The sequence below is a fragment of the Leptonychotes weddellii genome, chromosome 5, assembly GCF_054177405.1.
Source record: "Leptonychotes weddellii isolate Sample4059 chromosome 5, ASM5417740v2, whole genome shotgun sequence".
NCBI classification, from domain to species: Eukaryota; Metazoa; Chordata; class Mammalia; order Carnivora; family Phocidae; genus Leptonychotes; species Leptonychotes weddellii.
This window is the reverse complement of record NC_138373.1, coordinates 123417153-123431697: the sequence shown is the minus strand read 5'-3', so window position 1 is coordinate 123431697 and position 14545 is coordinate 123417153. Positions and strand designations below refer to the sequence as shown.

The 14545-nt window shown below is 37.5% G+C and overlaps 1 protein-coding gene across 10 annotated transcripts in view; it reads right to left on the bottom strand.

The window, feature by feature from the left end:
- The window catches only part of NAV3 (neuron navigator 3), a 773874-nt gene that overhangs the window by 152589 nt on the left and 606740 nt on the right, over positions 1-14545 (bottom strand). For 9 of the 10 annotated variants that reach the window (XM_081822104.1, XM_081822099.1, XM_081822101.1 and 6 more), the window contains one exon: positions 13999-14114. In XM_081822104.1, the coding sequence (XP_081678230.1) occupies positions 13999-14114 (116 nt within the window). Of the gene's footprint in view, positions 1-4219; positions 6193-13998; positions 14115-14545 lie in introns of those variants that run through there. The other variant, XM_031027054.2, reaches the window with a different exon arrangement.

Sequence of the window (14545 nt, the reverse complement as noted above, 5' to 3'; positions counted from 1 at the left end):
AGCCACACATCACCACATTGTTCATTCTTCCTCATCCCGGACAGTTGCCAAAACAACCACCATTCTGCTGCTGGTCTGTAAATCTCTACTTTTTAACTGACAAAATATTTGAACGATTAAAATATGCTTAACAGTAGCATTACTACTTCAAACTTAGAAAGTATAAAAAAAAGTCCTTAATATATTGTCAAGATAGAAAAATAGGTGTTGTACCCTCACGCACATGGCATAAACTTTTCCTACACTAATTCAAGGCATGAAATCCTTAACCTTATAAATTAACATCACTTTAAAATTCAGAACTGTTAATAACCCTTGAGATTCTAATTATAATCTCTCCGGAACGTCTTCTCATCCTTCTCATAAATAGAGCATATTTGAGAAATGGCTAGGAAGAAGTCTACTTTTTACTTCCAAGTAATCTGGTAAAAGCCTGAAGATAAAGAAGGAGTATGTAAGGAAAATCTTAAAGGGCAGAATATCACTGCAGCCGAAGGAAAAGCAGAGGTAATTGGAGAGATTTCACTCCAAGTGGCCAAAAGAAATAGTGAAGAATGAGACAAAATTGGAGAAGCCAATATCAGAATATAAGATTTCATACAGTAACAAGCCTAAGTTTCTAAGCGATGGTAAGAATTGACAAGTCTTAAAGGAGGGAAGAATTGAGACGACCTTTACTGGAGGGAAGAGGGAATATAGTTATTGACCTTACACAAGGTCAAAGAATATACCATTACATGTCCCCTGTCCCTGGCTCCCTTCCCTCTGTGAGAACTCTTACACTGTAATCAAGTTGCATCTCAACCACTTAACTGCCATAATATTAATAGCATTGATATTTGAATTATTTTCAACACTTTCTTAATATAAATTATAAGAACACTGTATTTTCAGAAATTCCATTTCACTAAATTTTTTCCCACATCTTTATCTTTTAAATGTCCTTCTTCTGGGGTTCCTGGGTGACTCAGGTGGTTAAGCATCGGACTCTTGGTTTCGGCTCAGGTCGTGATCTCATAGGTTGTGGGATCGGGCCCCACACAGAGCCTAGAGCCCAAGTCAGGCTCCCCAGTCAGCACTGAGTCTGCTTGAAGATTCTCTCCCCCTGCCCCTGCCCCTCTCTCAAATACATAAATATATCTAAATAAATAAATAAATAAATAAATAAATATCCTTCTTCCAATCCAACAGGCATCTTAGATCCTTGGTTTTTCCAACTGCATCCATTTTTGTTCTCTCATATTTCAGAACCACAATCCTTTCCTCCTTTGGTTTATTCACTCATATGGCACTGCACTGTTCATGACAATCAAACAGATCTTTTCCTCCCAGTCCTTATTGAGCAAAACATAATTGCTGTCTCATTCATGTTATGGAAGATAACAACCAAGTCAAAATTTATTGCAGTGAATGTTTTCAATGACCCACAAAAGTCAAAATACCAATAAATACACTTACAAACCCCTTTAGGATTACACAAATCTGAAACATCCTAAAAATTTATATCCAAATGATATCTAGAAGATTGGGGGAGGGAAGGGAGTCTCAACTGAAAAGGCCAAATGTAAAAGCACAAGTAAAATGACATATTTAGTAACATAAAAGTTAGTAACATAAAAAAATACATATGATAAATTCATTTAGTCACAAAAGTGTTGTATCTCCTCTCACTTCCCTAATCTCAAAGCCACTGAGGCTCAGTTGAGACCGGCTCTTTGCCCCACTTAAAGAGGACATTTTATAAGCAATGAGAAAGCAGTTTGCAACCATGTTAAAAATTCAAAGTGAATTCTAGAATATACCATTTTGGAAAATGTGTGCAAGCCCTTACCATCCTGTCTGACACTCAGGAGGTTTCCTTCAGGAAAAATAATGGCTTCTACATTTTTGCTTAGGGGTATATGGGCCACTTAATCTGTGTGGTCCTGCTCTTACTTTTTAGGCTTTAAATATATACATTGTAATTAACATTGCCAGCACTGTCATCTTTTAATAGGAAGTCAAATTATGTATGAATGAACCTGATTCACAGGGAATTATGTCCTCTACACCACCTATTTTGCAAATATTATTTAGAGTCCAGCTGCCTGATTTATTTTGAGAACCCTAATTTTATAGATGACCCCAACACTGATTTGGATGGAAATTTTTCAAATCCTCTTAAGTCAGATACTTTGGGCAGAAAATAGCCAAAACATGGCCAATTACCTTTTAAATATTCTCCTATATAGTTATAGCACAGACCCTAGTCTGATCTATTAGGATGCTTAAGATTAAGGAGTTGAACTCAAGGAACCCTGCCTAAAAATTAACTTGGAAGAGGCCATTTTGAGTCGGAAACAGAACCTAGTCAAGCACGTGGCAGAAATCCTGAAATTCCTGTGTGCTCTGGGCTTGGATATATTTACCAACTTAACATGCAACATTATTTAAGAAACTGCATTGGAGTGCTTCATTATCCTGATATGATTATTCATGTCACAACTATTTGAAGAAATTATTCCTTACTTTCTCACTTGCATTTTTGAATATTGGCATAAGTTGGAGTGGGGGAAGCCTTAAAAAGAATAATCCCATAAATATAATAAGCAGATGCTCAGTTTAAAAACCATGGAATATACAGACTTCTATTGAGAGATTACCCTCTGACAGCAATGCTCCAAGTTATTTATGCACAAAAAGGCATATGTCATCAACACACCCACATACAGCATGGTATAATTTAACAGAGCAACCATCAGATATTGCCCGGGGACTGCTCTCTGTTCATATCTTTGAGAATACTTATATATAAGGTACTTAGAACAAGATAAATGCTACTACTTTAAAGGCAAAAGATGAATATTATTTGATTCTGCAGTTTCAGAGGATCAAAAAAATAAAAAGATCCTTAAGGAGTAAGACTCCCTCTCATGCTTTTGTACTGCATAGAAGTCTTTCATGAGAAACAGTTCATCACAGAAATCATACAATGGTGAAGAAGTAAATCTTCTATGTCTGAGCACCTGGTGTATTCAGATTCAGATTCAGAAATCACTATTCCCACACCGTGGAAACATGACTCTTTTAAAGCCAAACTGACATGAAAAATTGAGCAATATTTGCCTCTGCTGTCTCTCTAAGCTTTCTTCTTCTAAAGCTGGTTCACTAAGATTCCAGAAAGCCTCATCAAGCATCTGGTAACAGGAGGGCTTACACAGAGAATAAAAACACATCTACATTTAGCATCAGTTGTATGAACCAGAAACAAAGAGATCACTGGTCAGGTTTAATTCTTTCCAATATGGGGAGTCTTACAGGAAGTTTTCTTGTAAACACACATCTAAGCAACATATGATGTGGTCAATGGTTTAAAACTTAAGGATTTTTGAAGAAGGGACTGTGTGATGTAAATGCACTTTGGCAGAACACTCAATGAAACATAACAACTAAAATGGACACAGTTTGGCTATTTAGGCAGGCCCCAAAGTTGAAACTGAAACAAAATAGAATTACTTCAGATATCTTCATATCTTGTTAAAGATTATGTCAGAAGTTATCCCTGAGACTTATGTCATCAAAAAGGCCTACTTTGTAAAGTATAAAAATAGTTCACAGTCATTGACACAGTAGTTTAAATAGTTACAATGTACACACTCAGGATAATTTTTTGCCAAACACCAAAAAAAAAAAAAAAAAAAAGCAATGTGTGAGTAAAGCCGTCAAAAGATGCCTCTGCATTTCTGGAAATGTTACTAGCATGCATGGTGTTTGTCACTGATGTACAAATGAGGGCCATCTATTTGGATACCACTGAGGCAGCAGAAGAGACTGACTATACAAAAAATTTACCCAAGAGGCCCTTCATTGTTCATTCCATATTGGTGGGGAGGTCACCTTGAGGGAAATTCAATAAATAGGTCCCGTTAATTACTAAGTAACAAACATGTTTGCAATCTTAAAACGTTAACACTCCTTTACGGATGTCTAGAATGTCCTGGATACCAGGCCAATAATGCCTAGGGCAGATTACTGCTATTTATTTTCTCCACATAGACTTTACGACTGGTTGTCAAAGTTCAGCTTTACAAAGAAAATAATGGCAACAAGTAATTAAAAAAATTTTTTTTGAGTCACTGGAGTTTTAAAAATCCAGTTGGGAGAATGGAAGCTATTTAGCTAATGCAAATGGACAGCTTCTTAAAATCCCATCCTCCTTTTGGGAACAAATCTGACTTACCTAACAAGTCAGTGTAAAGTGCCTGTTCCAGGTCTCCCAGCATTGTGAGGATCACATCCTCATCCAGATGAGCTGTGCCTTCCCGCAGGCAGCTTTCTCCCTCCTCCTCAGCCCAGCTCCTGCTGATGCTGCTTTGCCTGGAGGACACGTTTTCATCTTCGGACCTGCTCTCTTCATCACTCTCGCCTTCCAAGCCTTTTCTGGAAGACCAGTCCTCTAAGCCCTCACTGCCTGACTGGCTGGGAGGCAGGAGGTTCCAGGCGCCCGGGCCACCGGGGTGGTACAGGGACTGCACGGAGCGCGAGAGAAATCGGGACAGCGAACGCCTCTCTGCATAGTCCGATTCTCTCTGGCTGGCCTTTGCAGCATTTCCAAACCAGTTGGAAATGCGCACAGTGGGTCTCCTCTCCCCCTCGCCGGTGAGGGAAAGATTGGTCAGAGACTTTTGTTTCTGAAGGCAGGCTCCCTTTCTCCTTACTTCTTTGCTCCGAAACACAGAGAGTTCAGCTGGTCGCTGCATGGCTCTTGCAGGGGCTTCTTCTTTTCAACTGGACTTCATATTGTCTTTTTACAAAGACAGAGCAAGGGGCCCTTTTGGTTTTAATTAACACATGCACTTCACTAAAAGCCCCAACAGGCGCCAACATTCACGTAAGACTCTAGAGCGACGGTACGATTAATCAGTTGCCCACAATTGAGCTTGCCACATTCTCTCTCTAATCAGCAGTACTTACAAGTATTTTGCTTGAGTATATCTGAAGCAGAAAAGAGTTCACCAAAGACACTGCTCCAGCTGAAAGTAGCACGGGAAGCCAACTACGTTTTCCAGTCTTCATCCAATCACATGTCTCAGCAGGATGATGGGTCCACATCTCCCTCTATCACTTCTGTGTTCCCAAATGCGAGGTAGTGAGGCACCAGTGATCTCTCTCATGGCTTTCTTTCTTTCTTTTTTTTTTTTTTCCTACCTCTCACCAGCCCTTCACTGATCTAGGTCTGCAGCCCTTGACTCGAGATGAGCTGACACAGTGCAGCACATACAGCCTCTGCATCCGAGCCCCCTAAGAGCAGAAATTGAGCACTGAAGCCCGGGGCTGCACGAGCGGCTGGTGTTTTAGTATTCCTCCTGCATTCTCAGATCTATGGCCCTTCCTTGCTGCTGCAGTGGATGCTGCTGGCTGCCATGGCAGCAAACATCCTGCTAAATTAAAACAGAAGCGCTGAAGCGGCTGTCCAGCCTAGAATGCCACAGGTTTCAAAGCCAAGCCTGAAGGAGATGCTACACTATTAACCCTATGCACATTTAAATCACTCCTGGCTACCCAGCCCCAGACACGGACACACACACACACACACACACACACATACACACACTCACACGTTCTCCGACTCAGAGAATGACGGACTAATTCTCAATAGCAGCAGGCAGTTGAAGCAGGCAAATCTGCCTTCTGAATGTTGGGATTTGTGCTGTAAAAGCACAAATCAAATTCAAGAGTGTAAAGGACCTGAAAAACGTAGCATGACACTCTCCACTGGCTGGCAGATAATGCTTTAAAGGGAAAGACTTCACCTCATCTTTCAAGGGCTTGTTATTCTGAAGCTATTTAGTAAAATCCTAACATGACAATAAAAATCAAGACTTCTTCCTATAAAAGTTAGCAAAGAAAATAAGAGGATTTTCCCCAATATTTGCACTCAAAGCATATAACTAAAAGTTGATGGCCAAGTATGGAGAAAATAATGATGTGACAAAAAATATAAAAGGCACATTATGTTTTTTGATACTGAGCATTTCTTCTGGTCTAGTCCATAAACCTATTACAGCAGCAACAGCTCTTTGTTTTTTAATATTTTAATAAAAACAGAAAATGTATTATATTTATCTTGTACTGGTTGTGTATATTCACCAGCACCCCGAAATTCTAATTTTAGGAAAACTTTTTTTTTTTAAGATTTTATTTATTTATTTGACAGAGAGAGACACAGCGAGAGCGGGAACACAAGCAGCGGGAGTGGGAGAGGGAGAAGCAGGCTTTCCGCTGAGCCAGGAGCCCGATGACATGGGGCTCCATCCCAAGGACCCTGGGACCGTGACCTGAGCTGAAGGCAGATGCTTAATGACTGACCCACCCGGGCGCCTAGGAAAACTTTTAAAATACTTATTAGGTCTAGTAGGGACCATGTGTACCATTTAGAGCTAAGTATTAAAAAAATTTGTTTGAGGTATTCTGTCCATAAACATTCCATATGAAAAGGAGGAAAGTGGAGAAATACATAGAAATATTTGTGCCATTCCAACTGATGAGTCCCTATCATTTTCTGAACTAATATGATCAAATTACCTCTGAGTTTTCACTTCATATTGCCTACCTCAACTAGGGGAAATGCTCAATTTCTTAACTATATAATTAGCATTATAATATACACTGTCTATACCTTTACATATGATAATAACCTACTTTGCAAAGCTAATTAATTCTTATGCCCAGCCTTAAGGCAGATCATACCTAGATCTGTTTCACACACATATATATAAGGGAATTAAATGAAAAGCAATTTTCTACAATTATTTGTAGAAAAGAAACTGCAATTAAGCAAACAAATAAACCTGTGAATGTGAATACTGATTCTCAATTCTTGGGTCTTTAAAAATAAATTTCTTATATAAAATGTGCTTAAATGAGGGTACAAATGTCAAATCAAAGAAAGTGATGATTATCCTTATAAAAACATCATTTTACAAAGTATTTTTTAAAAGATCAAAATGCCACTCCCCTCTGGATTCCTAAGCAATACATTTCTTTTTCTTTATTTGGAATTATTGTGACCCCGTGAATCACCAGGTTATGAGACTATAGTAAATTTACTGACGCTGTAAAACTTTAATTTGTCTGACATGTATTACACCAAAGTACATATGTAGTGTACTCTTGAGTCTCACAGATTCACAAAAAAGGGAATTCTTATGCTTTAGACATCAAAATAAGTGAAAGCAATGATCATGCCCTCTTCTTATACAAAGGAGCTTGTGAACCAATCAGCTTAAACCAGTGGTTAAACTTTAATGTTCAGAACTCTGGGAGGACTCATTAAGTTATAGCTTGCTGGGCCCCAGCCCCATCCCTACTCATTTAGGAGGTCTGAAAGGGGCTTGAGACTTCACATTTCTAACATATTTCAGTGATGTAGACACTGCTGGTTCTGGATACTGATAACTACTAGGCTGAGACTAGTGTTTTTCAGCTGTGTTGAGGATGTTCAACTGGGTTAGGGGACATTCAGCAACATCAGGAAACATTTTCAGTTGTCACAGCTGGGGAGTGTGGTGCTTCTGACACCTAGTAGGTAGAGGTCAATGATGTTGATATACCCTCTACAGTGACAGGACAGGCCCCACAACAAAGAATTATGCAGACTACAATGTCAGTAGGGCCAAGGTGGAGAAATTCTGGCTTGGACTAAGTTATGTTGAATCTACAAATGTTTTAGAAATTCTAGTGGCTTACAAAACCAAAGATGCACTTTTGCTCACATTAATGTCCACTCTGTTGGCTGCAGCTCTGACCCAGGTACCCCTTATACTAAGACCCATACTAAAAGAGCAATACCAGTCTTCAGACATGTTGATATTATGACAGAGGGACAAGCAATGAGAGATCCAGGCACTGACTCTTAAAGCTTCTGCTCAGGAATGGCCCATGTCATTTTTCCACTCACATTTCATTGGTCAAATTAAATCACATGGTCCATCCTGATTCAGTAGATCAGGAAATATAATCCTCGAGTAGGGGTGGACCCAGGAAGGGGCTAATAAGGAAGAACTGGTTATTTTGAAGAAATAACCCTAACAGAAAACATCACAAGGGTATTTTTGTTTGTTTCTTTATCTAAACATATTGTTGTCAACTCGCAGCTACAATAGTTTTTCCCCTGGAACTATATCAGTATATCAGTTTACCCTGAACGACAGTGGGGAACCCATTTATTGCCTCTCTAGAGGCAGCCATACCTGCTTGCTTTGGATGTGCATTCATTTACAGGTATAATTATACTTATTTGTATTCACCCATATAAATGTATGTTATACAAGGTGAAGAAAGAAGCTTCAGTGCATAGGAGATGAATATACATAATCAATACTAAAAATGAGAATCACTAATTTTGCCAAGACTTAACATAAAGCATAGCTGCTACAATGTTCTAAAAAGGAATACTTTTCAGCTTTTTAGTAAACATAATTATAAAGTGGCTATTTAAGTAAGATATTGAAACTGATTTAAATTACCTGAGCTTGATTTTCTTAATCTTTCTAAACACTCAAGAAAAAGGCAACTTAAGTGATCATTTACAAGTCTTAAATACCATATATTGACCATTATTCAAGACAAAGTCTGGTAAGTCAGAAAAGAAAACACATGTAACCATTAGCTTATCCTTCCGCTTAATCTAAATTCTCACTTCTAAAATGATTCCCCAAATTCATTCAATTATGTTATTACTTTTTTACAAACGGCATGACAGCTTTGCTAATACTAAGTCATTCTGGCACTTTCAATGTTTTTCAGTTGAGTATAAATTCTAGATAAAGGTTAAAAAGTGCATTAAACAGTTGTTGTACATGTTGGTAAAAAGCCTTATGCACAAAAAAGGGCAAGTGTGAACCTATGTAAAAACAAACAAACAAAAAACAAAAAAATTATCCTAAAAACTTTCCTGAATGATTCCAGTGGACTAAAAAATAAAGCTCACTTTACATTTGGCAAGATCTCTTGGTACTTGATGAAAGGGATGGTCTCTGAGGCCAAATTCTTTCTGTCAATGAATATAAGAATGAAACCCAAGCCAAAGCAGTAAAATCTGAACCATCGCTTTGGCCGGACTTACAGTATCGAGGTTGTGGCATGAATCTTAAAGGATAGGCAAGAAGCTCACTCACCCATTGCCACAAATTATTTAATATATTCTATCTGACTGTAATAATTAATGGAAGCCCTATTATTAGATTGGATAAATATCACTAACTCCCCCCCCCACCAAGAAAATGCCTAATAATGGGAAACTTGGATGATACACACAAAGACTTCAGAGGGATAGAAGGTCACCAAATTGAAAGTCTTGAGTTTTCTCCAGTATGCCATTTTATTGTCATTCATTTCTGATATATTCCTTCACACCATAATTTAACTACATTTTAACTTCCATTACCATTTAATCACAAAGACAATGTTTTTTATAACTTCATGTGAATTACTATGTAGATGAAAGTGTAAAGAGCTAAGCTTCCTGGCTACCTTCATGAATCTCCCTAACAAACCTGCTTTTCAGTGTGAACCATTCAAGTTTACTCCTTAACAGTACCACAAATCTTTACATGTCACTCATCTTGCAGGTCATGCAATAGGGATGCTTTTCACACTGTTTAAGCATAAAAAGGGATTTTCCCTGGAAAACAAAACAGAAGAATGCAGGGAAGTGGGGGGGGGGGATAATTTTAGGTATGGCTTGTTCACAGGGGCTCAGACATTTCCCACAATGACCTTGAGCTCATTCTCTCCTGCTCTCGGTTCTGTTTTCTTGGTGTTTGTTTCACTTGAGGGTGAAGGTAACTGCCAGCAACTCCAAGCTTCTTTTGATTAGCTTCAGGTCTAGTGGAAAAACCACGTCTCTCCACTAATAGTCTTAGGAAAAGTTCTGAGATTTATTCTCATTGGTTCTAACTAAACTGAATTGGGTCACATGTCCATTCCTGAGAGAGTCACTGTGGTCAAGGGAAAACGTTGTACTGATTTGATCTGCTTGGGTCAATTTCACTTGAACCACATAAGCAGCAATCGATAGGGCAATGGTTCCCCCCCAAAAAAAAAAAACAAAAACAAAACTTAAGGTGCTATTACTATTAGCAGATGGTTGCAAGGGATGCTGGTCAGGCAAAGGTATACCAGGACATCAAGGTATATTTACTATGAAGCCACTGGTTCTTAAGATACAGAGCTTCCAACTAGCTAAGCTCTTCCCTAAAACACTACATGTAATTTTATATTTCTATTTTTCTATTATTTTCAGGCTCCCTCAAATAGCATAGGCTTCAAAATTCTCAAAACCTGGATCTTATCCTGCCAAGTCTAAATCCATCAGAGTTCTATATCATTAGGGCTACTTCTCTTGGAGAGCATGACAGAATTATTCCCCAGGGAGGCTCCTGCACCAACCGTAAACAGCAAGAGTTCAACAATAACAATAGCACTGAAATTTCTGGTTATAAAAAATCCAGTGAGCTGCCAAGACTCCAGTGAACTTAAGAAAAGTTGCCAGTTTTACAATAAAAAACAAATGAAACTAATGAGATAAGTAGAATTTTTTTTTTCAAATTGTTTTCACTGAAGTTGTTTCTTCCTGGAATATTATTATTTTAAGCCCTATCTAACTCTTTACAGCTAACTTAGTTGTTTCCAGGCAACTAGTAATTTAATTATTTGTGATGTTAACGTTTCTATCTTACTCTTCCATAGCAGGACTCACGTCTTAGTCGTGTTTCCTTTCCCAATCCTTGCAATGTCTGGCATGGATAAGGTACCAGGTCAAGATTACTGAAAAATATGGGTAGATGAATAAAACTATCTCACAACAGTTCTATGAGTTTATTAGGCATCATAGTCATCTCACAAAGAAAGGAAATCAAAGAACAATTCAGCTAAATAATGGCAGTAGAGAGGCCAGAAGTATGTTTTTCTACTTCCTAGAACATTTCATTTCCCCTATTTCATATTGTCTTTGAGGGAACATTCTGTGAGCTCAGCAATAATTTCAAGGGCTTTTGTGGTCTGTGGTTTATCTAGCAGCCAGAATATAGTAGCAACAACAGAAAATCAGGAGGAGGAGAAAAGAAGGAAAGGAAGGGGTCAAGAGAAGTTCTGTTTTTGCTTTTTTCAAAAATTGAAACTGGAAAGATGTAGCAATCCTGAAGACTACAGAGAGTGAGTTGGAACAGAGGGAGATATTAAGGAGGTAGAAGAGAAATTTATCTGAGGAAAGGTGGAAAGAATGGGTGTAAATATTGTATGCAGGTAGATGTGGTAGCAGGGGTGTATGAATTTCTTTCCTCTCTGCTTTAATTTTTTTCAGTGAAATCAACATCAAGGTCATCAGTTAAGGGAGAGGATAGAAGAGCTGATATGGTAAGTTTGAGAAGAAAAGGTATAAAATTGTCATCTAAGAACTGGAGAGTGAATGGGCTGGAGAAATACATAATGATTGCTAGGCAGCACTAAATATTCATTACATGTTGGGGGCCATAAATATAAAGTGAATCACACCACCACAGGACGTGTTTTTCTCCAGGTTCCTTCACTGCTGGTATGGAACAGGTGGAGCGTTGGATGTAACCAGGCCTGTGATTTTATCAAATGAAATGAGAGGGGAGCAAGAGTAAAGGGTATAAGCAAAGGTCCAACTGCATTCAGTAACCACAGGAATTCAGCAGGTTGTGGGGGTCGGGGGAATGGAGAAAGAATATGCAGAGTTTGGCAAGGGTCAGTAAAAGGCTGTGGGATCAATATTTAGATCCCATTTAAATGGGATTCAAAAATGGGATCCATATTTAAATCAGAATTTAGAAATCGTAGTAGAACCACTGGTAGAGTTGGAACAAAAGAAAAGAGCACTGAAAAGCCAGGATGGAATCAGCCAGATTGGGGTGCCTGGAGGTGAGTCTATTGAGAAGCTGCAGAGTCTGATGATGCCCAGATTGAGGGTAGGACCATAAGCCTAAGTAGCTCAGGAGGGATTAGAAGACAAGATCATTGGAAGAAAGGCCAGGGTATGCTAATCATTCTCTCATCACTGGTCTACCTGTATACTCTCACCTAGATTCTTCCAATTACAGTACTCAATTTATAGCTTACTAATCATAAATGAATATCATCTTTCTTCCAGGAAATCTCAAGTTTGCATTAGAGAAATATTTACTATTTTTTATTATCACTTTAAACAAATAACAGAAATGACACAATCAGGTAAGACTTATTTCACCATTTATTTGCTGTTTTCTTTCTTTAATTATATTCCTATCTAAATCACAGATTCAAATCTATGATTCTATGTAAATAATTAATAAGAATGCAAAATAATATTGTACCTCCTAATAAATCCATTAAATTATTTTATTGTGTTAAAGTCTAGTTTATATTTCACTTCCAAGTGTTAGATTTAAAAACATCAGAACATTAAATGGAAATATTAACTGAAAATATGAAGAAATGATCAAATGGTGGACAGAAAAAGAAACCAGAGGAAAAAAAATCAATTATGGATTATATATTTAATCAGAGACACTCAGTGATACATGAATTTCAAAGAAACAATGTTTCTTTGTGAAATTCCCATAAAAATTAGAATTCAAACTGTTCCAAACGCATTTTGTCCTAAATAATTGAGCTCTAGTATTTCACAGGCATATTGATACATAATTGAAGACATTCATGAATAAAGAAATGTATGAAGTATATGAATCTTCATGCCACACCAAGTTTTAAAAATATCCAGTCCCCATACAGATACACAACATCATTCCGATTATGAGACTGTCTGGAGCTATGGGAAAGGAAAAACTTCCCCAACTACTTCCCCTGAATCTGCAAATACCATCCTGATAGCTATGTCTTGGCATTACCTTTTCTATCTTTACCCAGCACTGGCCCATTGTCATCTTCACACAAAACTTCTGATGCCTGATGATGCCACCGATAATTCTAAAAGGACCCCTCGTGATGCTGTGCTGTCAATGTGGTCAATATCTACTGGTGGATATTGCAGTCATGGCTGATGCCTGCCTAAGGGTTCAAGCGTGCCAAAGTGGAGAAGCTCTTTAAGCCCCAAATTTGTGATATGGTTATTTTCATGAGCTTCAGGAAAATACTCTGGATCTTTGGAGTACAATAGCAATTTTTTAAAATTAAATAGTTCTTTCAGTTTTTTTCTTCAGAATATACAAGGGCTGACCAGAAATGTATTGGAATAACAGACGTACTTCTACTTCTATGAATTCTAACACTTAGGTTAAATGTTCTTAAGCTCTTTGTCCCCTTAGGAGCATATATTTTGCTAAGAGCTTCCTTAGTTGCTCATAAATACAGACCTATATAATAGAATTACACAAAAGGCCTTCCATATATACCTACATTTATCTGGGTCCTAGAAAAAAAAAAAAACATTGGACTAACACAGAGAAGTCTGTTTTATATACTTAAAACTCTGACAAATTGTGTCTGGGATATATATTTTTTTTCTTAAATTATCTATATGTAATGAAATATTTCCATAATTAGATTTTTTTCCTAAATACACATTTGGAGCCATCATGTAGGAATGTTCTAAGTAGTACTGAATTGAAAAGAGAGAGGGTTGGATTAGCCATGGAACATCTGCATTGACATCTGATCCTTAACATTTTTTTCAATCTCCAAATACATTCAAAGGCTGTCTTATTAACAATAGAAAGTTTTCTACTCTGATTATATTGAACTTGACTGAGGGCAATAATGACTTAAAGATCTCAACCTCTAAAAGCACTACCATTCTTTACAAAACACTTCACAGAACAACAAAGAGATCACCCTGAGCAAAGTAGCCAAATATCTAAGAATCTCTGAAGCATGAGATGTACACAGTCCATTTATGCTTAAGAAAAAAGAGTATAGCACAAATATGACTTAATAAAAAGACATGGAGAGATTGCAAAAATTCTGAGGTTTGACCTACCCATCAATCAGGTCACTTACCAGATATCTCCTCTAGGCACTGTTTAGCAGTTTTATTATATGATAAATCCATCTTAGTAGGACTGGTACAGGAGTCAGCAGATGGTAAAGAGGTGCCTTCATTTTCTGAATGTGATCTGAAATTAACCAAAAAGACAGAAACAAATAGCAATTGTTGTCACCAGTGACAAAGTTCTCTAGTACAAGCAGAAATCAACATGTTAAAAGTTTTCTATTAAGGTAAGTAAGCATTTCCTTATGACAGAGACCAAAACTATCTGTAAGAGAAGTCCTTACTTTTCATATACAACCCAAGTAGAAGTGACATATTAAATTAGATTTCTTAGACTTTTCTAAATTTGAGAGCTTGTAATTACCAATAGCTGCATTTTGTAGGAAGCAGAAGACTTGAAAAGATCTAACTTTTTTTCTGCTGTTTTAGGCAAAGTCTGGCTAAGTTGTGTTCTTGTGAGAATAACTAATAAAAGTACTGAAAGCACCCCTAAAGTTATTTTTTCCATGAAAATTCTAGAAAATACATCCTAAAATTGGAAATACAAGTAAAAAT